General features: G+C 44.6%; 1 protein-coding gene across 3 annotated transcripts in view; it reads right to left on the reverse strand.

Moving 5' to 3' along the window:
* The window catches only part of LOC124048300 (leucine zipper putative tumor suppressor 2 homolog), a 50181-nt gene that overhangs the window by 3844 nt on the left and 20087 nt on the right, over positions 1-26250 (reverse strand). The window contains exons 2-5 of one of the 3 annotated variants that reach the window (XM_046368939.1): positions 19568-19688; positions 5569-6162; positions 4805-5404; positions 4244-4513 (exon numbers count right to left, since the gene is read on the reverse strand). In XM_046368939.1, coding sequence (XP_046224895.1) covers positions 4244-4513; positions 4805-5404; positions 5569-6129 — 1431 coding nt within the window. In that variant the 5' untranslated portion in view covers positions 6130-6162; positions 19568-19688. Of the gene's footprint in view, positions 1-4243; positions 4514-4804; positions 5405-5568; positions 6163-13578; positions 13832-19567; positions 19689-26250 lie in introns of those variants that run through there. The other 2 variants (XM_046368941.1, XM_046368942.1) reach the window with 2 other exon arrangements.

A 26250-nucleotide genomic window follows, 5' to 3' on the forward strand; every position in this document is an offset into this window, starting at 1 on the left:
CAGCTAAAAGACCTGTCCATTTGTCTCACAAACGTCTCTTCGCTCATTAGTGCTTAGCAATGTACCATGCCATGACAAAACCATGACAAAAATAGCAAATATCTTCTGTTAAACCTATAAAGTTGACTGCCATGTCAGATAGTGACATCAGAGTTCAAATACATTTTTACCTGACCAAATTATTAGACGGCCACGCAAAATATGAAGAAATTTGAATACACTGAAAAAAAATGCATGTGGACCAGAAGAGTCTCTCTCGTCACTTTCGATTGTTCCTGCAAGTGAGGAATTACAGAATATTTTTATAACTTATCTGCAGATAAATCGTGAGCTTAAAAAGCAGTATTCTATTCAGGGAGGGAAATGAATGGCTCTTCCACAAATGCAATTCGGTTCCCGACATTCACCAAAAAGATCTGTTCAAAAAGAGACGTTCGTTCGTGAACGACCCATCATTAATATATAAAGGAATCACACCACAAACCAAGTCCTATGAATATATTAAGATATATGACAATATATAGTGCATTCGGAAAGTATTCAGACCCCTTGACTTTTTCCACATTTTGTTACATTACAGTCTTATTTTAAAATGGATTAAAATTGCCCTCCCTCATACAATACCCCATAACGACAAAGCAAAAAACATGTTTAGACATTTTTGCAAATTTACTAAAATATCACGTTTACATACAGTACCAGTCAAAAGTTTGGACACCTATCCATTTCTACATTGTAGAATAATAGTGAAGACATTAAAACTATGAAATAACATATGGAATCATGTAGTAACCCCAAAAAATTGCTAAACAAGTCAAAATAGATCATATATTTGAGATTCTTCAAAGTAGCCACCCTTTGCCTTGATGACAGCTTTGCACCCTCTTGGCATTCTCTCAACCACCTTCATCTGGAATGCTTTTCCAACAGTCTTGAAGGAAAACCACATTCGCTGAGCACTTGTTGGTTGCTTTTCCTTCACTCTGCGGTCCAACTAATCCCAAACGATCTCAATTGGGTTGAAGTCGGGTGATTGTGGAGCCCAGGTCATCTGATGCAGCACTCAATCACTCTCCTTTTTGGTCATCTAGCCCTTACAAGCCTGGAGGTGTGTTGGGTCAACGTCCTGCTGAAATACAAATGAATGTCGTGCAAACCAGATGGGATGGCGTATCACGGTAGAATGCGGTGGTAGCCATGCTGGATAAGTGGGCCTTAACCTAAATAAATCACTGACAGTGTCACCAGCAAAGCACCCCCACACCATCACACCTCCTCCATGCCTCACAGTGGGAACCACACATGCAGAGATCATTACTTGAATTCCGAAGCATTTATTTGGGCTGCAATTTCTGAGGCTGGTATAACTCTAATGAACTTATCCTCTGCAGCAGAGGTAACTCTGGGTCTTCCATTCCTGTGGTGGTCCTCCTGAGAGACAGTTTCATCGTAGCGCTTGATGGTTTTTGCAAATGAACTTGAAGAAACTTGAAATGTTGCGTATTGACTAACCTTCATGTATTAAAGTAATGGACTGTCATTTCTCTTTGCTTATTGACCAAATAGGGCTATCTTCTTTATATCACTCCTACCTTGTCACAACACAACTGATTGTCTCAAACACATTGATGAAAGAAATTCCACAAATTCACTTTGAAAAGAAATCACACCTGTTAATTCAAATGCATTCCAGGTGGCTACCTCATGAAGCTGGTTGAGAGAATGCCAAAAGTGTGCAAAGCTGTCATCAAGGCAAGGAATCTGAAAAATATATATTTTCATTTGTTTAACACTTTTTTGGTTACTAAATGATTCCATAGATGTTATTTCATATGTCTTTAATATTAGTCTTCTTGGGTATGACGCTACAAGCTTGGCACACCTGTATTTGGGGAGTTTCTCCCATTCTTCTCTGCAGATCGCTCGGTCAGGTTGGATGGGGAGCGTCGCTGCACAGCTATTTTCAGGTCTCTCCAGAGATGTTCGATCGGGTTCAAGTCCGGAATCTGGCTGGGCCACTCAAGGACATTCAGAGACTTGTCCCAAAGCCACTCCTGCGTTGTCTCGGCTATGTGCTTAGGGTTGTTGTCCTGTTGGAAGATGAAACTTCACCCAAGTCAGAGGTCCTGAGCATCAAGGATCTCTGTTCTCCCCTGATTGCTCAGGTTGGCAGGCAGCCAGCTCTAGGAAGTCTTGGTGGTTCCAAAAGTCTTCCATTTAAGAATGATGAGGCCACTGTGTTTTTTTATGTTACCTTTATTTAACTAGGTAAGTCTGTTAAGAACAAATTCTTATTTTCAATGATGGCCTAGGAACAGTGGGTTAACTGCCTGTTCAGGGGTAGAACGACAGATTTGTACCTTGTAAGCTCGGGGGTTTAAACTTGCAACCTTCCGGTTACTAGTCCAACGCTCTAACCACTAGGCTACCCTGTCACCCCAGGGGACCTTCAATGCTGCAGAAATGTTTGGGTACCCTTCCCCAGATTTGTGCCTCGATACAGTCCTGTCTCGGAGCACACAGGTCTGCCTTTCCAAATCATGTCCAATCAATTGAATTTACCTCAGGTGGACTCCAAGTTGTAGAATCATCAAGGATGATCAATGAAAACAGGATGCACCTGAGCTCAATTTCGAGTCTCCTAGCAAAAGGGTCTGAATACTTTTTAAAATAACCTGTTTTCACTTTGTCATTATGGGGTATAGTGTGTAGATTGATGAGGAAATTAAAATATTGATTCCATTTTAGAGTAAGGCTATAATGTAACAAAAAGGAAGGGGTCGGAATACTTTCCAAATGCACTGTGTATATATACACACTACCGTTCAAAAGTTTAGGGTCACTTACAAATGGCCCTGTTATCAAATTGATCAGAAATACAGTGTAGACATTGTTAATATTGTAAATGACTGTTGTAGCTGGAAACGGCTGATTTTAATGGAATATCTACATAGGTGTACAGAGGCCCATTACCAGCAACCATCACTCCTGTGTTCCAATGGCACGTTGTGTTAGCTTTTTAAAATGATCCACTTGGATTAGCTAATTGGTCATTGAAATTATGTTAGAACAGCTGAAAACTGTGGTGCTGATTAAAGAAGCAATAAAACGGGCCTTCTTCAGACTAGTTGAGTATCTGGAGCATCATCCTTTGTGGGTTCAATTACAGGCCCAAAATGGCCAGAAACAAATACCTATCTTATGAAACTCGTCAGTGTATTCTTGTTCTGAGAAATTAAGGCTATTCCATGTGAGAAGTTGCCAAGAAACTGAAGATCTCGTACAACGCTGTCCCTTCACAGGACAGTGTAAACTAACTCTAACCAGAATATAAAGAGGAGTGGGAGGTCCCGATGCACAACTGAACAAGAGGACAAGTACATTAGTGTCTAGTTTGAGAAACAGACTCCTCAACTTCAGCTTCATTAAATAGTACCAGCAAAACACCAGTCTCGACAACAACAGTGAAGAGGCGTCACCAGGATGCTGACCTTCTAGGCAGAGTTGTAAAGAAAAAGCCATCTCTCAGACTGGCCAATAAGAAGAAAAGATTAAGGGGTCAAAAGAACAGACACTGGACAGAGGAACTCAGCATTCCGGTGTCTTGCCTCTTCATTGTTGACGTTGAGACTGGTGTTTTGCTGGTACTATTTAATGAACCTGAGGACTTGTTAAGCGTCTGTTTCTCAAACTAGACACTAATGTACTTGTCTTCTTGCTCAGTTGCGCACCGGGGCATCCCACTCTTTCCATTCTGGTTAGAGACAGTTTGCACTGATAATGTATGCCTATGTAGATAATCATTGTTTTATTTATTCCCAGCTACAATAGTCATTTACAACAATAACGACACTGTTTTTCTGATCAATTTGATGTTATTTCAAATGGACAAAAAACGTGGTTCTCTTTCAGAAACAAGGACATTTCTAAGTGACCCCAAACTTTTGAACGGTAGTGTATATATAAAGGAGAGAGAGAGAGTCTTTGTTATGTGATTGATGACGATGCGACACCGAGCTAGACTCTTGCCCGCCAGCATCTTACAGAGCAGACTGTTTGTACTAGACTACAACAATTACTCAAAAAGGGGTTACAGTGGTATTTATGGATTGTGTAAAATCCACTGTCTCTACCGCATCCGCTTTGTCTACAAGATATACTAAAGTGCCAAGGCCCAGGAGGTAGGGACTAGGAGTGAATTTGGAATGGGGCCGCCACAGACAGTATTAAAGGCCCACCTCACCTCCCACTTGGTCTCCTCCAGCCGGGGCCCTAGGTCGATCTTCTCATGCTCGTAAGAGGTGCAGCGCTCCTCCAGCTGCTCCCTCTCCTGCAGCAGCTGGCTGAAGTCCTCCTGGAGTTTCTTCTTCTCCTGCTGCAACTGGAAGACCTGCAGCTGGAGAACCTGCTGGGCACGCTGGGCCTTCTGGGAGTGTGTCTGCATCCGTGTGGCGCAGGTCTGACGCAGCTCCTCCAGCTCCAGCTCACAGCGCTTCTGCTTCTCCTCATACACCTGGGGGGGGGGGGGGGGGACAGGGGAGAGGGGGGACCGGGTAGAAGGGGTGGGTAGGTCAGGGTGGCATTGTGTGAGGGTTGCTGCCTGCCTGCCTGCCTGCATAGTGATTGTAATGGTTTGAGTGTCCCAGTATGTCATGACATTTGTCATTTTGAGTGTGATGGTTCATGGTCTGTGTGCCAGGTGCGTGCATGTGTACGTGCGCTTGCATGCCTTCATGCGTTTTAGAATATGTGAAGGAAGAGGATTGTGTCTAATGCTCTCTGGTCCATTTACGCCGCCATGTACCTGACAAATGGCCATCTCGTTCTCGTCCAGGTTGTCTCGGAGCTGCTGCAGCTCCACGTCTCTCTCCCTCAGCTTATCCTCCAGGTCCCTCACCACCCCCTCGTACCCCCCCTCCACAGGGGCTGGCGACCGCCCGCTCGACCCACTGTCTGACAGAGGCTGGACGCGCCCGCTCAGCGACCCCGAGCTCTTACTGGACGAGGAGCGCCCGCTATCCGAGTTGGAGTGCCCGTGCACATTGCCGGGCACCGTCTTCATGGGCTCTAGGTGGCCACTGCCAAGCGGGGTGTCTGCGGGCGGCAGATTGTAGGGGATGCTGCCATAGGGTGGCAGGCTCGACAGGGAGTTCCGGCCCGAGTCAGACATGGAGCAGGTCTGACTGCCCCCGCCCACATGGCGCCCACCGCTGTGGGAGGTGCGTTTCTCCGAGCAGGGCGACAGAATGTCCGTCTGGCTACCAGGTGACAACAGGTTGAGATTGTTCTGGCTGTCTGATAGGCTGGCCCGGTCGTGGCGAGGGGAGAGGTACTGCATGGAGTTGCGGCTCTTGGGGACGACTGGTTTGAAGGCGGTGGGCCGGATTACTGTTTTCTCCATGTTCTGAGAGGTGAGACAATTGTTGGGTAAGAGGTTGTAAATAATGTATATTCAGTGAATGTTTCATTTATTTTTTCTAATTGTGTTACTGTGAGAGTAGATTGATCTACTGTAAATATAGAGGAAACTGAATGACTGTACCAAATAGCCTGGACAGGGTCACTCACCTTCTCCAGCTTCCCCGATACGAGGACCAGTTTGGGCGGGGCTCCTCCTACATTCCCATTGAGGCTCCCCAGCTGCCCCTCCTCAGTGTCAATCCCGGTCCTTGGGCTTCCGTTAGCCACATGGTTGTCATTCCAGTCCCCCACATAGTGCTGGTTCAGATACGAGTAATTCCCATTGGTCCCACTGTCTTTACTGGAGCCAATCACCATCAAGGGCTTTCTGTTGCCAGGCGGAGTGAGGCTACTGAGCGGTGGATCCTGGGATGTGTCAGAGGAGCCCAGGCAAGAAGTGGCCCCCAATGTGGTTCTGTGGAGCCTGGAAGTTCCCGGCTCGGGACCAATATCAACGGGCCGGTATTGACACTCCAGGTAGGCCGGGCCGGGGCGGTGGGCGATGAGACTGCTGACGGAGCCCATGGCCTCCTGGGAGTTGGAGGCGGGTGAGGTGGAGGGGCGGTTAGTGGGCGTGTGGGAGGCAGAGGGGTGGCGGCGGGGGGATCCGTTGAGGCCGGGGGTGTGGTGACGCTCAGCCAGCATGGGTGGAGCCTGAATCAGGGCCATGGTGGCTGCTGCTCAGTGGGACAGCCACACAATCTGGGGGGACAGAGGTAGAAACAGAGGGACATAGTCAGTCAGATGAATGGGAACTATCAATGTAGCAAAACAAAAACAAAGTGATACAGTAGAAATATTAGGAATGTACAGCTTGTCTGGACTATGGAACCATCCAGGGTCGTGTTCAGGAGGGCTCAGAGTTCTGAACGTTGCAGATAGAAATGTCTTCGAGATGACCTGAAGAATGTTCACAGACATGCTTCTAGGTCATGTAACATATTCTACATTACAGAGAAAGCGTGTCTGACCTTTCTGTGACCCTGGTAAAACCATAAAGACTGCACAACTACAAACAAAATATGTTCTCCTCCTACAGTTAAACATCCAGTAGCCACACAGACAGAGCCAACTCATTTACATAGCCCTTTCAATCAGCACAAACATGGGCTTCAGGCCTATGGCTTTCGATGCCTGAGACAGCAAAGGAACAGTCTCATCTCATGGCAAATAGCCCCTGACATGGTACTCGTGATGTGAAGCGAGGCGACTGTCTGTCTCCCTACATCCCTTCAACCTCCTTTCAAAACAATGTTAGGGGGAGTGAATGACAAAATCCTAGGGTATTCAATTGGTAATGACATCGTACATACACGTACGCGCACACCATGGCAACCATCTCCTCCCAAACGGTGATCTCATCCAAAACAGCAACACTACACAGATCGACCGTGACATCAGTCTCAAGGTGGTGAGGGGAGAACAATGGTACACAGGAAATGGCGCATGATGGCGAGGTCACGCTTCGTGTTTTGCAGGCCACCCAGCTGTGTCAGGGTTCTCCCCAAAGAACGTAAGACAGGCGCTGCGCCACCTTGTGGACTGGCTGCGCCGCTTTTCAATCATTTAAGGCTCTAGATTGCAGGAAATGGCCCCACCTTGTTAAAAACAGAAAATCTGGTGTGCATTTTAAATAAATCATCACTGCTGTAGGAGTCATCCAAAGCATAACGAGGTCCCAGGGACAGATGTGTCCTGTTGGAGACAGTTCAGTGTCAGAGCGCTGTGAAGTCGGTATCTAAATCCAGATACTGCACTAGCCCTAAACTATGTCAAGTCATTTTCCCCACACACACACACACACACACACACGTGTGTTAAGACCAGGACAGTGATTAAATGGGACTGTGGCGTGTCTATCAACTAGCCAGCTCCTCATTAATTACAGCCAGCCAGCCAGCTTGGCACCAGATGGGCACTGCTGGCGATGCTACCTTGCCAAGACAAACAGCCTACCACTAAGGTTTATCTGTGATTATGACATTCTAATTAGCACAGAGTGGAGGGGTAATAAGTGATCCCTATTTAATTGATCCGATCATAACTGAGAGTTAGGGCAGTTGTATGTCAAACAGAAATACTACATACAGTAAAGTATGCAGTATACTGTAGTCTCATTGCAAAAGGGTCTGAATATTTTAGTAAATAATGTATTTCTGTTTTCGCTTTGTCATTATGGGATGTTGTGTGTAGATTGATGAGGAAAAATGTGTATTTAATCAATTTTAGAACAAGGTTGTAATGTAACAAAATGTGGGGAAAGTAAAAGGGGTCTGAATACTTTATTTTCTTAATACCTAGCCGCCTTAATACCTAGCCGCCTTAATACCTAGCCGCCTTAATACCTAGCCGCCTTAATACCTAGCCGCCTTAATACCTAGCCGCCTTAATACATAGCCGGTCTCATCAACAGTGGTCAATGCGTCTGACCAAACACCCGGGCATGTCCTTCGTCGACAATTTTGACTCCTTCTGGAATTGGCCTGACTACTTTGTGGAAGACAGAATTAACCTGGGTGGAAATGGCTCCTGGATGTTGTCAAACATTGGGATGGTTCTTGGTCAACTAAATTGATGCAAGGGCAATATTAGCATTACATGCAAGTCCGTTTTTACCATCCCCTCTTTGGTCTCTATGAGAGTTCCACATGTTGTATCTGAAAGTGGTAACATGCCAAATGGTGCTCACCGGAGAAATGTCATTGCTATTCCTACATTGGATTATGCCTATTAGGAAAATGAAACAATCTTTGAGTCTCCTGAAATCTCAAAGTAATCTGGCTTGTATTGAAACTCCGTATGATTTTAAATACAGAAAAGGTTTGACATTTTTACATCTTAATATTCATAGTTTATTACCTGAAATAGATCATGTCAAGATGTGGGTCTCTCAGGCAGATCCTGATATTTTTATTGTATCTGAGACCTGGTTAACTGATGAAACCCTGGACTCTGACATTTCTATGGATGGTTACAATGTATTCAGGGCTGATAGGAATGGCAAAGATGGTGGTGTTGCTATTTACACAAGGAATATTCTTTGTCTCTGTTAAAGGCTACCTCCAGTCCTAAACTATTTGAATTGTTGGCTTTAAGTCTTCAGTTGGGTTCACACCCAAAAATAACAGTTCTAGGAATCTATCGTCCACTCTCCGCCAAAAAGTGTGTACTAAACGAACTCACTGATTTAATTGCAATTGTTATTACCCCATAGGTGTTGATTGCCGAAGATTTTAATCTTGCATGGGGAACGAAGGATGCGGACTGTTAACAGGACCCTACGAAATCAACTTGGTTTGACCTCATATTTACAAATACTCCAGAGAAATATGCTGGAAGTGGGCTATTTGCTTTAGATATTAGTGACCACTGTCCCATTGTATGTATCAGGGATATACAGATGCCTCGATCCAAACCTTGTTTTATCAACAAGAAGAATTCTTTCAATTTCAACGAACAGGCCTTTGTGACCTTTATTTTGGTGACTTTGATTGTATTGCATCTATACCTGACCCAGAGTTGGCTTTGAACCACTTCACAAATGTTTCCAATGGTATTGTAGATAATTCTCTGTTTTTTTAAAAGGGAGCATGTTTAAAAATCGGTCTTGCCCTTGGTTCTGTCCAGAGCTGAAGTCATACACAACAGAGATGCTGCCTGGGCCAAAGCTAGATTCACAGACTGGGGCCCAGACTGGCAGTCTTTTAGGCAATTGAGAAATCTGTGTGTAAAACTAGTGTTTAAAAAAGCCAAATCAGATTATTATGTTAACACACTATCTGAATGTACAGGGAACCCAACTAAATTCTGGAAAGCTGTTAAATCACTGAAGGGTTATGTCTCCTCGTCTCTCCCCCAAGAAATTAATTTAGGTTCTGGCCCTATTACTGACAAATTGATATCATTAATGCATTTAAGGACCATTTTATCTCCACAGGCTTTATATTTGAATGTATTTCAAAGCCAGCTCTTGAAAAGAGTAGTTTGGATGTAGATGGTGAAAATCTTTTGAAATGATACTGAAAACGCTGGTCAGGAGTTTTCTTTTCGGAAATTCACTGATAAAGAAGTCCTGGATGCTTTGTTAACATTGGCCACACAAAACAAATCAACAGGGGCTGATCATTTGGAGCCTGGTCTGCTTATGTGTGCAGCACCCCTTATTGCTGGCTCAGTAGCCAACATTTTTTATTTAACATTGTTATCAGGAAGTATTCCAAAGGCATGGAAATCTGCATATCTTGAAAATAGATTCTCATCTCAATGTGAACTTCCTGTTTAAATTAAATAAATCTATACTTGTAATTGTCAACAACAACAAAAATTCCCTCTCGCACACGAATTTGTGTTTGCAGTAGTGCACTAAACCTTCAACACACCATTTGTTAGGATATATGTTTGCAGGTTGCCCTTTTCCATGCTCATTACACAGGTGCACCTTGTGCTGGAGACAAAAGGACACTAAAATGTAACATTTTCTCCAACAACCCAATGCCACAGATTTCTCAAGTTGAGGGAGTGTGCAATTAACTACCTCATCCCCATATTGTTATTTATTTTTGCTCTTTTGCACCCCAGTATCTATACTTGCACATCTATCACTCCAGTGTCATTGCTAAATTGTAATTATTTTGCCACTATGGCCTATTTATTGCCTTACCTCCCTAATCTTTCTACATTTGCACACACTGTATATAGATTTTTCTATTGTGTTATTGACTGTACGTTTGTTTATCCCTTGTGTAACTTTGTTGTTTTTGTCGCAATATATAAAAAGTAAATTGACAGGAATGTCCACTAAAGCTGTTGCCAGAGAACTTTGTTCATTTCTCTACCATGAGCCACCTACTATGTTGTGTTAAAGAATTTGGCAGTACATTCAACCAGCCTCACAACCGCGGACCATGTGTATGGCGTCGTGTGGGACGAGCGGTCTGCTGAAGTCATCAGAGTGCCCCATGGTGGTGGTGGGGTTATAGCATGGGCAGTGCATACGCTACGGACAACGACCACAATTGCATTTTATCGATGGCAATTTGAATGCACAGAGATACTGTGACGAGATCCTAAGGCCCATTATCATGCCATTCATCCGCCGCCATCACGTCCTGTTTCAGTATGATAATGGCTCCATGTCGCAAGGATCTGTATACAATTCCTGGAAGCTGAAAATGTCCCAGTTCTGCATACTCACCAGACATGTCACCCATTGAGCATGTTTGGGTGGCTCTGGATAGATGTGTACGACAGCGGGTTCCTGTTCCCACCGATATCCAGCACAGCCATTGAAGATGAGTGGGACAACACTCCACAGGCCACAATCAACAGTCTGATCAACTCTATGAGAAGGAGATGTCGTGCTGCATGAGGCAAATGGTGGTCACACCAGATACTGACTGGTTTTCTGATCCACCCTCATCTTTTTTTTAAAGGTATCTGTGTGACCAACAGATGCATATCTATATTCCCAGTCATGTGAAATCCATAGATTTGGGCCTAATGAATTTATTTCAATTGACTGATTTCTTTATATGATCTGTAACTAGGTGAAATCTTTGACATTGTTGCATGTTGGGTTTATATTTTTGTTCAGTATAATTTCATTCAACATTCTGGCTCGCAAGGAAAATGTTCATGCTTTTCAGTGCTTTGTATCCCAAAGAACTCGTATCAAATTCTGATTTATTAGGCAAGGAAGTAACCCTACTCCTCAGCCAGAGGTCGTGTGGCGCTCTGAAGACTCCGAGAGCTAAGCGCTCCGAATCTACGAACGGACAATCTGACAGCGCTCTGAATTTACAAATGGCCCAGAGCGCACTCTGACACTCCAGAGTGAATTTACGAACACACGTCTCAAAGCCTCTGAAGGAGGCCAGATAGGCCGATCTCAATGACTCACGTACTGTAGGCCTAGTTCAACCAATAACCATGGGAGTCAGTGCTGCTTTGTCATGGAGGAAATTGGCACCAAAATACAGGTATATTTCTCATTCATACTCAGCTGCCTGCAGCTTCGAAGACGTTCTCTGAGCAAATTGGTTGTCTCTCTGGGAAATGCCTAGGATGTATTCAGACAGGCAGTCAGACACTCCCGCAGAAATAGCCATTTGCAGGCACATCGGCTAAAACCACTTGTTTCCCTGAGAGAAACAAGTGGCCAGAGAAGGTAGTGGTCAGTGGGTTCAGTATCACCGGTAGGTGGAAGAGCTCCAGTCCACCGTGATTTAATAACCACTGCATTTAAAAAAAAAATGTTTTACCTTTATTTAACCAGGCAAGTCAGTTAAGAACATATTCTTATTTTCAATGACGGCCTAGGAACAGCGGGTTAAACTGCCTGTTCAGGGGCAGAATGACAGATTTGTACCTTGTCAGCTCGGGTGTTTGAACTCGCAACCTTCCGGTTACTAGTCCAACGCTCTAACCACTAGGCTACGCTGCCGCCCCATGGCAACGCTCACAGTCACATGACATGGCTATAGGGGTGGTCAGTCATGGGCAATAAAGTAATGGCAGCTTACCCCTCAGGTATTTTATACAGCATAACAAGCAATTAAATGAACATGCCCATTGGCAGATTTGGTAAAAAGTGAAAACGAACTTTTCCTTCTCCAGATGCAGTGGGTTATAGACTGCTGGACTGATAGGTGCAGGCCACACCCCCAGAACAGCAGCACTTTGCTTATTTGCTACTTTCGTAAGTCGTCTCTTTGAATGCTACAACTGACATGAAATAAACATGCATGGTGTACAACTAAGCACGGGGACCAGGCACAGAAGACCAAACATGAATCTCATTTAATGGGTGTTACACACAGAAACGCCATGGACACACACATATGCAGTAGGCCCAGCGGACCCTGCTTGGCTTGTATGCAACATCACGCAAACATGCTTTGATACAAACCAAGAGGTTGCAGTAAATCCCTCAGAGTCAGTTGTACACATACACACACCAACACAGCCAGAGGGATCTGGGCCCAAAAATACAGTACACACGAGGGGATGTGTCAGGACCGTGAATAAGGACAGCGCTGTTTTACTGGCTGGCTTCGAGGCCGACTGGAAGAGGCACCAGGAGCGGCACTTCTGATTCAGGATGTATGAGTGAGAGAGCGCGAGTGAGAAAGTGTGAATGAGTGAACAATGGAGAAAAAAAAAGGAAAAAAAATCACAGAAAGTGAGAAAAATAAGAGAGCTGTGCATGAGCAGTTGGGAACAAACTGTCTGGAAATCCCATCCTCCACTCTACATCTCCCTCCCAATCTAATCCACTCTCTCTTCTTCTCCATCTCCCTCCCCCTTTCCATCTTGATTCAGAGAGTGTCCAACACTGAAAGTAGACCACGGAGGAAAAAAGTGTGACATTGCTATTTTGGTCCAACAGACAACCTACCTATCCAAGAAAATGGACCCGTTTTCCTCAGCCCCGGTCTGTATGCTAAATCCCACATTGTGAGGCCATCGTTGTGATACGGACTGTCATAGTGCTTCTATGGATAATGAGGTGAGTCTTACACGTATACTTAATGCCATTCTCTCCCTCTGAGGGCTAACAAATTGAGGCAGCACAGATAATAATGAAACCACTGAGAAAAAAAAAGAGGCCTCTTTTCACATGCATGCGCACATACAACACACACACATTCCAGGATAACTTTTCTCTGCCTGTCACTGTCTTTGATTCAGTGAGCAGAGAGAGAGCTCTCCCACGCTAATAGCGATCTATAGTATAGATCCGATGTTGTCTTACCGTAAACTTGCTACTATCCCATTTCAGATGACTCAGGTCATCGGAATGATCACTTACTTCACATTTTAGTCATGAAGCAGACCCTCATATTCCAACTGACTTAAAATGCATTAAACTAATGTAGGTGAGACTATAAACAAAAATCGAAGAAAGAGATTTTAAAAAACATTCACCTCTAGGAGAAGTTAATTACACCACCAGGCGTCAAGGCTAAGAGCCAACCCTCATGGCTCACACTTTGTCAACAAATGTTCTCTGTCTACAGTTTTGGGAACCCCATTTCGCCTGTTTCTATTTTACATCAAACTACCTTTTTCCCCAAAGCCCCCAACGTTCCCTGTCACAGAGTTACTACTCACACGTACCCCAAGATGACCCTTGCATAACTGCTTCTGCACTGGGCCTCCTCTCGTTCACTTCAAAGTCTTTCAGCTCCCAGATAACTTGCATCCACTTTCAATGTGTTCCAATCCTCCCGCTGCTCTGTGTCGGTCTCTTGTCCTGAGGGAAACTTCTCTCTGAGTCCAAACGCGGCTTATTGCTCAGGCCAAATGCCACCAATGTGGATAGACGCTCCGGTCCCTCCTCTTCCTTTTTTCCTCTACCCCTCCTTCTCCCTCTCTCACACACACTCCCCCGCACCACCTCCCCTCTCTCAACTCTCGCTCGCTCGCCCTCTCTCCTCTTCTCTCTCCTGTGTGGCTTTGACCAAACAGGCTCCACTAGGCATAGTGTGCCTTGCTGCCTTTCTCAAGTAATAAAAAGGAGGAAGAGAGACCAGTCAAAGGGGAATTCTCCCCTCCTCCAGTCTGTCTAAATAGGGATGGGAAGAAAGAAAGAAAGAAACTGGGCCAGCATGCTGATATTGGATAATTTCCCAAGTTTTATGGCTCCTGTGATGTTGCTGCAGACATGCTTTCCTAACTAATCAGATAACTGGCTGTACACATGTGCTATCTGAATTTGATCACTCTGTTCTTTCTGACTTATTCACGTTTTAAAAAGGCTTTTAAAAGTTTGTAATTTCACTTAAAAATGTCTGACTTGATTTCCCCTACCGAGAAATGTATCAACCACTATAAAAATGTCCATTAATCACAATCCACATAATAATTCACATTATTTTCCTGCTGTGGGAAACTGGTTCAAATTAAAGGTCAATTGCTCTTCAAAACTCCTTTTGATAACAGCCTGTATCTCATCAATACGAGTCAGAAACATTTATTCTAGTGTCAATTTACTACATAGTGTATATAGAATAATGTTGGTCATAAAGTCAGTCTCGTCCAAAACGGAGTCATGACCAACTTCGGGGTTTGGTTTGGACTCCAATTATGTCAATTCATGCCCCCTTTTGCCTATTAACACATGGTCGCATCGTGTTTTCATGGAAAAGACTGGGTGAGTTTGCTTTGCATGGCCAGGTGCCCCGGGCGAGCGGCGACCTCTCCTTAGGAGGACCAATGGAATGGTTGAAAATGAGCAAACCCCACATACCTGGCACACCAGGCCATGCAAACTGAATTCCCCAGACAACACGGTGTATCTTTGGCAGTAGCTTGATATGCAATGCACATATTGATCAGGAAATAACTAAGTCTAGTGAAAATGTGCTTCTGTAAAGTTGATCAAGAATCAGATGGCCAGGATATGGATTAAATGCAACGCTAGCTACAAGTTATGCGGGCTGCCAACCGTCAAACTGTGCCTGGTGGAGTTGCTGACGGTGAGTTGGTTACCCTAGTTGGCTACATTATTTGATCATGCTAGCGAATAGCAAGATAATGTGTCTCATGAAACACATTCCAGACACTGGTTCTCGCTACCTTTGGCATAACTGTGATTTGACAGAGAAATATCAGCGAGCTAACATTAGATAGGCTAGCCAGATGCCGCTAGCTATCCCTCAAGCTATGCCAACTAGCTGCTGGCAAGCTTGGCTAAACACAAGGGCAGCGCTGGCTTTACTTTCTATTTGCCTCTTCCTGTCTACTCTAGCCCACACATAGAACTGTATTAGTCCTTGTTTGTTGTGGTTGAATGGCAAGGACAAAAAAAACACCCATATGAAACCACGCCCGGAAGACAACTCTCGTTTGCCTTCAGTCATGGCCGCTAGCATTTCTTAATGAGCACTGATGAAAAAGAGGCCAAATCAGGAAGTGCAGCTCCCCTTTAAGATAGTACATCTGTATCTACAGTATGTGTGCCCATGAATGCACGTGTAAAAGACACAAGGTCTGTTCAACTCATAAGATAAATAAGTTTCCTTTTTATTCAATCGGGATTTTGACAAAGAGGCACCTTATCTACTTCCCCAGAGTCAGATGAACTGGTTGATACCATTTTTATGACCCTACGTGCAGTTTAAACCAAGTTGCTAACTACTGTTAGCAAAATGACTGGAAGTCTATGGTGTCTGCTAGCACTCTAGCAGACACCCATAGACATCCAGTCATTGTGCTAACACTAGTTAGCATTGGCTCATGAAACTACCTCTAACTTCCTTCATACTGGACACAGACACAACAGTTGTACCCACGAGTTCATCTGACTCCGGGGAAGAAGACAAAGGGCCTCATTTCCGGGGGAGGGGAATGTGCTACAGACAAGCAACATAACCCTTTACAGTTCATAGCAGGGTCCCACTTCAGTCAGTCACTCAGTGTGTTACAGTGTCTTAATGAAGCCTCGACAGACAGTGAGATCCAAACACCTACTGACAGACCCTGTTTTCAGCCTGTCTGTTTCCAGAGAAGTTCTACTATACTCCTCCAGGCAGACAGCGTTCAGCCTCAACCCTGACCTGCAAATCCTCCATCTGGCCACAATCAATGAAAAACTGTTTCAATCAATGTTAAGCCGTCTGACAGAGTAGACTAAAGTAGGGTAGCTAGAGAAGTAGGCTACAGCACATACTTCTCGCTCTCAAAAGTCCTACAAGTGGGTCACACACTGCTCAATGTTCTGCTTGTGTCCTTCATACAGTTGAATAGGTAGAGCTCTTCACTCACCTTGAGGGAAACCAAAAGGGAGGCTGCGAGAGGGGTGTAAAGCAAGCTGACCCCTGGTTTTGGTCCAATCCAGTACTATAAGAGCTCTAAAGTTGTCTGCAGGAGACTGGGGGGGGGTTCTTGTTGTCCAGTGTCCAAACCGGGTGACAATTAATCATGGGCCCAGCTGCTCACCAGCCTCTCTGGCACCATTCGACATTGTGTCTCACAGCGTTATTGAATGAGAACGTTTCTGCTGGAGCCAGACCCTACTGGAAAAATCTGACAACCCCATAGTAGAATAATTGTATCTATTTACCTAGTCAAATCCAAATCAAATCAAATGTTATTGGTCACATTCACATGGTAAGCAGATGTTATTGCGAGCGTAGCGAAATGCTTGTGCATCTAGTGCTGACAGTGCATCAATATTTAGCCTAGTGGTTAGAGCGTTGGACTAGTAACCGGAAGGTTGTGAGTTCAAACACCCGAGCTGACAAGGTACAAACCTGTCGTTCTGCTCCTGAACAGGCAGTTAACCCACTGTTCCCAGGCCGTCATTGAAAATAAGAATATGTTCTTAACTGACTTGCCTGGTTAAATAAAGGTAAATAAATACATTTCAGTGGCCAATGATTTCAAGTCTGTATGTAGGCAGCAGCCTCTCCGTGTTAGTGATGGCTGTTTAACAGTCTGATGGCCTAGAGATAGAAGCTGTTTTCCATTCTCTCGGCCCCAGCTTTGATGCACCTGTACGCATTCAAGTTATGAGTGCCATAGGGAGGGAATTCCCAGAATATAGTATAGTTAACTAGCCAGCTAGCTATGTAGCCATAGATAGCTAAACAATGGAAGGTGCACTAAGTAGCTAGCTGGTTGATGTTTTCCTTTGGTAACCAGGGCAGTTGAAAGCAACATTCACCTCCACAAATGCTATTTGCATTGATATCTTTACTGAATGAAGCAGTTTAGGGACCTCTTGGGCACCCTTAACTTTTACACTTCATTTAAGGGGGAAATTCACCTTAAAATGTTTTGTGCAACTGACTTAAAGTTAAGGAAACTTCAAGGGAAAAGATGAGGGGGAAATTAAGTTAAGGTGTTTTATGTAACCTGGGTCCAGTTCCCGTCTCCACACACCCTCAATGTGCGCGTGGCTGGTAGGCTTAGGTCTGCCTGACCGTAATGCAACACAACTAGCTCCTAGGTTTTAAAAAAGTGTATTATCTTGATTTAAAATGTTTCCCCATCTGCAATGTAATTACTCTGAACCGTGAACCGACCCACGGGTTGACAGAATGTTTTCAGTCTACCTGCCTCAACTGTGGGCATCCAAACCGATGCAGGACTGATTAGCTCAATAGGGTAAATGCAGATTGGCAACCCCTTGCGTAAGCCTATTTATGTATAGCCATTATGCTGCGTCAGTTAGGTTAGAGGTGAGTATGCTTCTTGTTGCTAATAGCATACCTGATATTATGGACCATGCAAAAGCTATTTGCATGGTCCAATATGTTATAATAATACATCATTTTACCATTGTTATTTGGCTCATTTCTGGAGGTGGAAATTATACTTTAGAAGGTGTCAGCATAATTTCATCCAACATGACTTAGTTGGGAGGAGATTTTCAATGTACTGATTCCATGGCACATGGTTTATGAGCTGATACACAAAACGACACCGAACTCAAAAACTTTAAATGATTATACAAAATTCTTGCAACCAATAGAATGTTACATATGAGGGATACAACCATCATAGCTCTGCAGATTTTGATGCGAAGCGACAGAATCCTTAGGTCACTTGTTCTGGTACTGCCAATATGTAGCTTGTTTTTGGTCGCAGGTTCAGGAATGGCTGAAAACCTTCAACATTTACTTGGAGCCAACTCTGCAGATGGCACTGCTGGGTGATTTGAAAAGTCATAGTCAATCCATCGATAATAGAATAATACTCTTAGCAAAAATGTTTCTTTAAATTTACAATCTGTAGAAACTAAGAGAAGAGAAATGTTCAGAACATTTGTGAAACAGTGGGAACATATGGCAGCTGGACATGAAAACCGGAAGGTCTTCAGAAATAGATGGGAGCGGTTGATGGTAATGAAACGATGCAGACAACTACATTGATAGAAGTCACAATCTGCAATATTAAATCTGATCTACCTCCTTTAAAAAAAAGGAAAATTCAAACACCCCTACACACTCTGTACTTGGCACATTTAAGGTATTACCCAGGACAAATGCGACCTGCCAACCCGGTGTACCCGTCTGGCTGTTCCTCCATTATACTTTCATAACAAGGGCTCCTGTCTGTGGCCAACAGAAAGCTAGGTAATCCATCAGTGTCTGGTCTGCTATCGCTGCATGGGGACATCACTCCCAGGGGCAGCCAGAGCTAAACTTGCCTCAAAACTGCCTCAACCAACCCTCTCCCAAAAATCCCTCTGTCACCAATCACCTAGCCTCGAAATTCAAAACTAGTGAAAATAAACTTGATTCAGTTACAATTCCAAGGCTGGTACCATAGGAATAGAATTCTATGGCTTGTAATGTACCAATCAGTCCAAATGCGCCAACAAATAAACCAAGCCAGATGTTGACCGCTTTGCACTTTTAAATCGCTTTTCACTGAAGTTGACGAGAAAAAGCTATTGGCACTAGCCGGAGTTGCCCTTGTGGATATAAAAATGAGTAAATCACTATTGTAAGAGCTCTAATACATCTGTACAGTACTCACTTCACAGATGCCTTAGTTACTCACACACACACACACACACACACACAGACTTACAGTATTGTGTGCCAAAGAGATTAGGGGTTACGCCTCGATCTTAAGAGTTACAGCAGTTACAGGGTGGTTAAGTGACTTAGTGCTTACTTCAAACAGCTGGAATTAGGTCCTGTGCGAGGATACAATTGCTCGACTTCAAAATGGACTTGGTAACACTTCCCTGAAAGCCCACAGGCATAATGCATTCTACAAAATATCCTAAGAACATATAGAACACCCTTACATTGTCTTATACATAGGTCCGCAATAGCCCCAACGCTGCTGTGCCTTCTAGAGCGCTTCTATCCGAGAGCACCCTTAGATACAGAATGGTTCCAAACTGTTTCTGTTATGAAAGCATAAAGACAATTCAAAGCAGCTGTGAGCTCTAAAGTAACATTGCCACAGAGAGTCAATCTCAGTAGTAATTTGAGAATGTTTCCAGAGTCTAACTTCCAAGGTAGAGGACAAAATAGAAGATGCGTGAAAGCCAGAGAGCCATCACTTTCTAGGAGAACCAGCTGAGTAATGGAATGGTAAGTTGTCAATATAATCAGAAGCACATTGGGTTCTTGAGCTCGCTCACCTCTCAATGGCAGACGGTCTTCAGCTTCTGGAGGCCTGAGAGAATTAGGGGGAACGGGTCGGCTGTGCATCCCAGGGACTCACTGCCGCTGCTGGGGCTCTACTCCCCCTCTGCTCCTAGACTACAGAAGCAACCAGAAAGACAAATTGACGTTAGCTACAACTGCTACAGTACCATCTCAGAGCTGGAAGATCTGAAAGGTCACAACCGAGTGTGTAACCTACACCAGCATGTAAGGTGGAAGTAGCCTTTCCAAGGAAAATCAGAGTCATCATGTTAATACTTGAAGGGTAGGAAGCATGAGTTTCTCCTCACCAATGTAACAACACAGTGTGGTCAAAGACAACTTATCTGGTTACCTAGAAGTATAAACACAGTAATATATTTTTGGGTTACAACATATCTCATTTCCGGTTATCTTCTCAAAGTATTTGCTTGCAAGTTGGCTGAACATTTTATTGAAACCTGTCGTCATGAGTGCAAACAATTTTGGTTTCATTTGAAGTTAGTTGACATTATAGGGAATAGGCTGGTTTGCCGGGTCCTCCGTATTACATCACCCCCCTGAAAAACCTTTTCCGACACGACATTCTGATCGGTCTTATGTAATGACTTGAAAGATGGCGAAATTAGGTGTAACTTTGCATTGGGACGTTTGATGTGTATACTAATGCAAATCCATATGTAACATGTGGTTACGTTTTGCTGCCTACCCTGATTCGGGAGGGGTTGGGTGAAATGCAGAAGACACATTTCTGAATGCATTCAGTTGTGCAACTGACTGTGTATCCCCTTTCCCCTTCCCATAAAGGAGGAATGCAGAGGGGAATTCCATGCCAACTTCAGAGAACACTTATGTTTGCCCTCATTTACGACCGAGTAATACTTAAACTTTGACCTCTCCACTATGTTCATTAGTCATTTCTAGAGCACCTCTGTCCCCTACTCTTTTGTCTTCCTCTTGAGTGCCAGAGTATGGGTGAAACTCAAGACAGTCCGGCAAACAGAGAGCTTCCAATGGGAAATAAAGCCCTCTGGTTGCCATGGCAGCCTGCTCGTGAAGCGGATTCCTCCCTGCAGCCTCTTGGACTGGGGCCACATTCCAATACTTTGATAATGCATCCTTCATTCCTTAATTTCTTTATGCAGCAACGTGGGACAAATGTACGGTTAAAACTTATGCTGGACACAGCATTCATATGTAAAAGCAGACATTTGCGACCACACTGCTCTGGCCGACTGTGCTAATCAGTGCCAGGGTCATAATAGGGAGGCTATTTGAAATTATTTTACTTTTAGAATATGGTTAACCTTTTTCGGATATACCCCAAAGAATATGGTAAAAAATGCTCGACTAACCAAAATGATGCAAATGGCAGAGGTAAACAGAGGACATATTTCTCTCAGGTAATTTTGGCTTACAGCTACAGTGAAAGAGAAGTCCGATTTTCACCATGATGGAACGGATTCTGAAACAAAAAGGTTTTCTGGTGAGTGTTTTCCATTGAACTATGTCAGGTATTGTGGAAACTCCATTAGGTGCGCGCCTGTAATTGCTATTTTAAGAGGGGAAAATAGCATACCGATGTCAGGACAGACTGGAGGGCTAAATGCCCAGCAGTAGCTCAACGCACCATTATAAAAACTACATTCAAAGGATTGCGGTTTTATTCAATTAAGAATTTCAAACGTTATGGTATATCCTTGTAGGTAACTGTTGGATTCTAGCTTGAAATATACTTATTCATGTTCAACTTATTACTTTACATGTACAAGGAATGTATATGTTAGGGGTCAAGGAAGGGTAAAGAGGAACTTGGTGTGTGGAAAGTTACTGAGTGAAAGTTACTGAGAGAGAAAAGGGGAACAGAGTTTATGACCCAGGTCTGTTGAGTAAGGTGAACAGGAGGTCACTGAAACATCATGGAGAAGTCACCAGAAACTGCTCTACTGAAGACAACGCAACATTTTAAATCAAATTTTATTAGTCACATGCACCAAATTCAACAGGTATAGTAGACCTTACAGTGAAATGCTTACTTACGAGCCCCTAACCAACAATGCAGTTTAAAAAAAATATGGATAAGAAATAAAAGTAACAAGTAATTAAATAGCAGCAGTAAAATAACAATAGTGAGACTATATACAGGGGGGTACCGGTACAGTGTCAATGTGCGGGGGCACCAGTTAGTTGCCCCCTCTTTTACACCACTGCTACTCTCTGTTATCATCTATGCAGTCACTTTAATAACTGTACCTGCATGTACAGTGGGAAGAAAAAGTATGTGAACCCTTTAGAATTACCTGGATTTCAGCATAAATTGGTCATAAATGGAATGCTATCGGATCTTCATCTAAGTCACAAAAATAGACAATCTGCTTAACTTAACACAAACTATTATAATTGTTCATCTCTTTATTGATCACACCATGTAAACATTCACAGTGCAGGTTGGAAAAGTATGTGAACCCTTGAATTTAATAACAGGTTGCCCTCCTTTGGCAGCAATAATCTCAAACAAATGTTTCCTGTAGTAGCGGATCAGACCTGCACAACAGTCAGGAGTTTTGGACCACCCCTCTTTACAAAACTTTCAGTTCCACAATATTCTTGGGATGTCTGGTGTGAACCGCTCTTGAGGTCATGCCACAGCATCTCAATCAGGTTGAGGTCAGGACTGACTGGGCCACTCAGGTTGAGGTCAGGACTGACCACTCCAGAAGGTGTATTTTCTTCTGTTCAAGCCATTCTGTTGTTGATTTACATCTGTCTAATGGGTTGTTGTCCTGTTGCATCACCTAACTTCTGTTGAGCTTCAATTGGTGGACAGATAGCCTTACATTCTCCTGCAAAATGTCTTGATAAACTTGGGAATTCATTTTTTCGTCTATGATAGCAAGCTGTCCAGGCCCTGAGGCAGCAAAGCAGCCCCAAACCATGATGCTCCATCCACCATACTTTACAGTTGGAATGAGGTTGATGTTAGTGTGCATATTCCAGAGATGTCTAAGTCTTTAGCTGACACCCTAGGATTCTTCTTACCCTCATTGAGCATTCTGCGCTGTGCTCTTGCAGGCATCTTTGCAGGACAGCCACTCATAGGGAGAGAAGCAACAGTGCTGAACTTTCTCCATTTATAGACAATTTGTCTTACCGTGGACTGATGAACATCAAGGCTGTTAGAGATACTTTTGTAAACCTTTCCAGCTTTATGCAAGTCAACAATTCTTAATCTTAGGTCTTCTGAGATCTCTTTTGTTCAAGGCATAGTTCACATCAGGCAATGCTTCTTGTGAATAGCAAAATCCAATTGTGAGAGTTTTTTTACAGGGCAAGGCAGCTCTAACCATCTCCAATCTCCTCTTATTGATTGGACTCCAGGTTATCTGATTTCTGACTCCAAATAGCTTTTGGAGAAGGTATTAGACTAGAGGTTCCCATACTTTTTCTAACCCATGTTAAAATTAAGTATTCAGTAAAAGACAAGAAAAATACAATGTGTGTGTTATTAGTTTAAGCACACTGTGGTTGTCTATTGTTGTGACTTGAAGATCAGATCAAATTGTTTGTCAAATTTATGCAGAAATCCAGGTAATTCTAAAGGGTTCACATACTTTTTCTTGCCACTGTACATGCAGGTACAGTTATTAAAGTGACTGCATAGATGATCACAACCGAGAGTGACAGTGGTGTTAAGGGGGGGGGGGGGGGGCAATGCAAATAGTCTGGGTAGCCCTTTGATTAGGAATTCAGGAGTCTAGCGGCTTGGGCGTAGAAGCTGTTTAGAAGACTCTTGGACCTAGATTTGGCGCTCCGGTACCGCTTGCCATGCGGTAGCAGAGAGAATAGTCTATGACAAGGGTGGCTGGAGTCTTTGCATCACTGCCTGGTATGGCAACTGCTCGGTTGAGGCAGTGATGCAACAAGTCAGGATGCTCTCGATGGTGCAGCTGTAGAGCCTTTTGATGATCTGAGAAACCATGCCAAATATTTTCAGTCTCCTGAGGGGGGAATAGGTTTTGTCACACCCTCTTCACGACTGTCTTGGTGTGCTCGGCCCATGTTAGTTTGTTGGTAATGTGGACACCAAGGAACTTGAAGCTCTCAACCTGCTCCACTGCAGCCCTGTCGATGAGAATGGGTGTGTTCTTGGTCCTCTTTCTCCTGTAGTCCACTATCATCTCCTTTGTCTTGATCACGTTGAGAGAGAGGTTGTCCGTGCACCACACGGCTAGGTCTCTGACCTCCTACCTATAGGCTGTCTCGTCTTTGTAAGTGATCACTGTTGTGTCATCGCCAATCTTAATGATGGGGTTGGAGTCGTGCCAGGCCGTGCAGTCATGAGTGAACAGGGAGTACAGGAGGGGATTGAGCACGCACCCCTGAGGGGCCCGTGTTGAGGATCAGTGTGGCCGATGTTTTGTCAGGCAGTATTGGGCAACAGATAGCAGTTCTGAGAAGTTACACCGCTAATCTCATCTTGACATAAATTCCTGTTTGATTGTGTGCAAAATGTGCTTGCAACTGAGGCACCCAGTGAGGAGAATAAACTGGGTTTAAGCTTTTTCTAGTTGTCCGTTTGAGTTTTAAGTCTGTTTCAGAACCTAACGTAACAATGTCACAAGGACAATTTAAATGTAATTTAGACAAAGCTTTTTGATTGTTAATATAGGTGTGAAAAAAAATGAACACTCACTCAAGTAATCAAATACTGACTGTCATGCTGGTAAAAGAGGACCCAAAAGCGACTTAACAGAAGCAGAGTTTAATAATGTTCAAAACCGAATAACTGACATCCTCTAGATTTGTAGAGGGGAAAACAACTGGAGAAGCGGCCACAGACTGCAGGTCGCTTCGGGTAGGCGCAGGCCGTAGTCGACTGAGACACCTGCTCACACGCAGCGTCTGATGAAGGCACAAAACACGACAGAACAGGGTGATACACAATCACGGCAAAAAACACGACAGGACAGGGCGAAACGCAATCACAGCATGGAATATACAATATAAGGAACCGACGGAACAGGAACGGATTACAAAGGAATAAATAGGGAATCTAATCAGGGGAAAGGATCGGGAACAGGTGTGGGAAGACTAAATGATGATTAGGGGAATAGGAACAGCTGGGAGCAGGAACGGAACGACAGAGAGAAGAGAGAGCGAGAGAGTGAGAGAGGGAGGGGGAGAGAGAGGGATAGAACCAAACAAGACCAGCAGAGGGAAACGAATAGCATGGGGAGCACAGGGACAAGACATGACAATAAATGACAAACATGACAGTACCCCCCCACTCACCGAGCGCCTCCTGGCGCACTCGAGGAGGAATCCTGGCGGCAACGGAGGAAATCATCGATGAGCGAACGGTCCAGCACGTCCCGAGACGGAACCCAACTCCTCTCCTCAGGACCGTAACCCTCCCAATCCACTAGGTATTGGTGACCCCGTCCCCGAGAACGCATGTCCATAATTTTATGTACCTTGTAAATAGGTGCGCTCTCGACAAGGACGGGAGGGGGGAGGGAAGACGAACGGGGTGCGAAGAAAGGGCTTAACACAGGAGACATGGAAGACAGGATGGACGCGACGAAGATGTCGCGGAAGAAGCAGTCGCACAGCGACAGGATTGACGACCTGGGAGACACGGAACGGACCAATGAACCGCGGAGTCAACTTACGAGAAGCTGTCGTAAGAGGAAGGTTGCGAGTGGAAAGCCACACTCTCTGGCCGCAACAATACCTTGGACTCTTAATCCTGCGTTTATTGGCGGCTCTCACCGTCTGTGCCCTGTAACGGCAAAGTGCAGACCTCACCCTCCTCCAGGTGCGCTCACAACGTTGGACAAACGCTTGAGCGGAGGGAACGCTGGACTCGGCAAGCTGGGATGAGAACAGAGGAGGCTGGTAACCCAGACTACTCTGAAACGGAGATAACCCGGTAGCAGACGAAGGAAGCGAATTGTGAGCGTATTCTGCCCAGGGGAGCTGTTCTGCCCAAGACGCAGGGTTTCTGAAAGAAAGGCTGCGTAGTATGCGACCAATCGTCTGATTGGCCCTCTCTGCTTGACCGTTAGACTGGGGATGAAACCCGGAAGAGAGACTGACGGACGCACCAATCAAACGACAGAACTCCCTCCAAAACTGTGACGTGAATTGCGGACCTCTGTCTGAAACGGCGTCTAACGGGAGGCCATGAATTCTGAATACATTCTCAATAATGATTTGTGCCGTCTCCTTAGCGGAAGGAAGTTTAGCGAGGGAATGAAATGTGCCGCCTTAGAGAACCTATCGACAACCGTCAGAATCACAGTCTTCCCCGCAGACAAAGGCAGACCGGTAATGAAGTCTAAGGCAATGTGAGACCATGGTCGAGAAGGAATGGGGAGCGGTCTGAGACGACCGGCAGGAGGAGAGTTACCCGACTTAGTCTGCGCGCAGTCCGAACAGGCAGCCACGAAACGGCGCGTGTCACGCTCCTGAGTCGGCCACCAAAAGCGCTGGCGAATAGACGCAAGAGTGCCTCGAACACCGGGATGACCCGCTAACTTGGCAGAGTGAGCCCACTGAAGAACAGCCAGACGAGTGGAAACAGGAACGAAAAGGAGGTTACTAGGACAAGCGCGCGGCGACGCAGTGTGCGTGAGTGCTTGCTTAACCTGTCCTTCAATTCCCCAGACTGTTAACC

Source organism: Oncorhynchus gorbuscha, linkage group LG11, assembly GCF_021184085.1.
Source record: "Oncorhynchus gorbuscha isolate QuinsamMale2020 ecotype Even-year linkage group LG11, OgorEven_v1.0, whole genome shotgun sequence".
In the NCBI taxonomy this organism is placed as follows: Eukaryota; Metazoa; Chordata; class Actinopteri; order Salmoniformes; family Salmonidae; genus Oncorhynchus; species Oncorhynchus gorbuscha.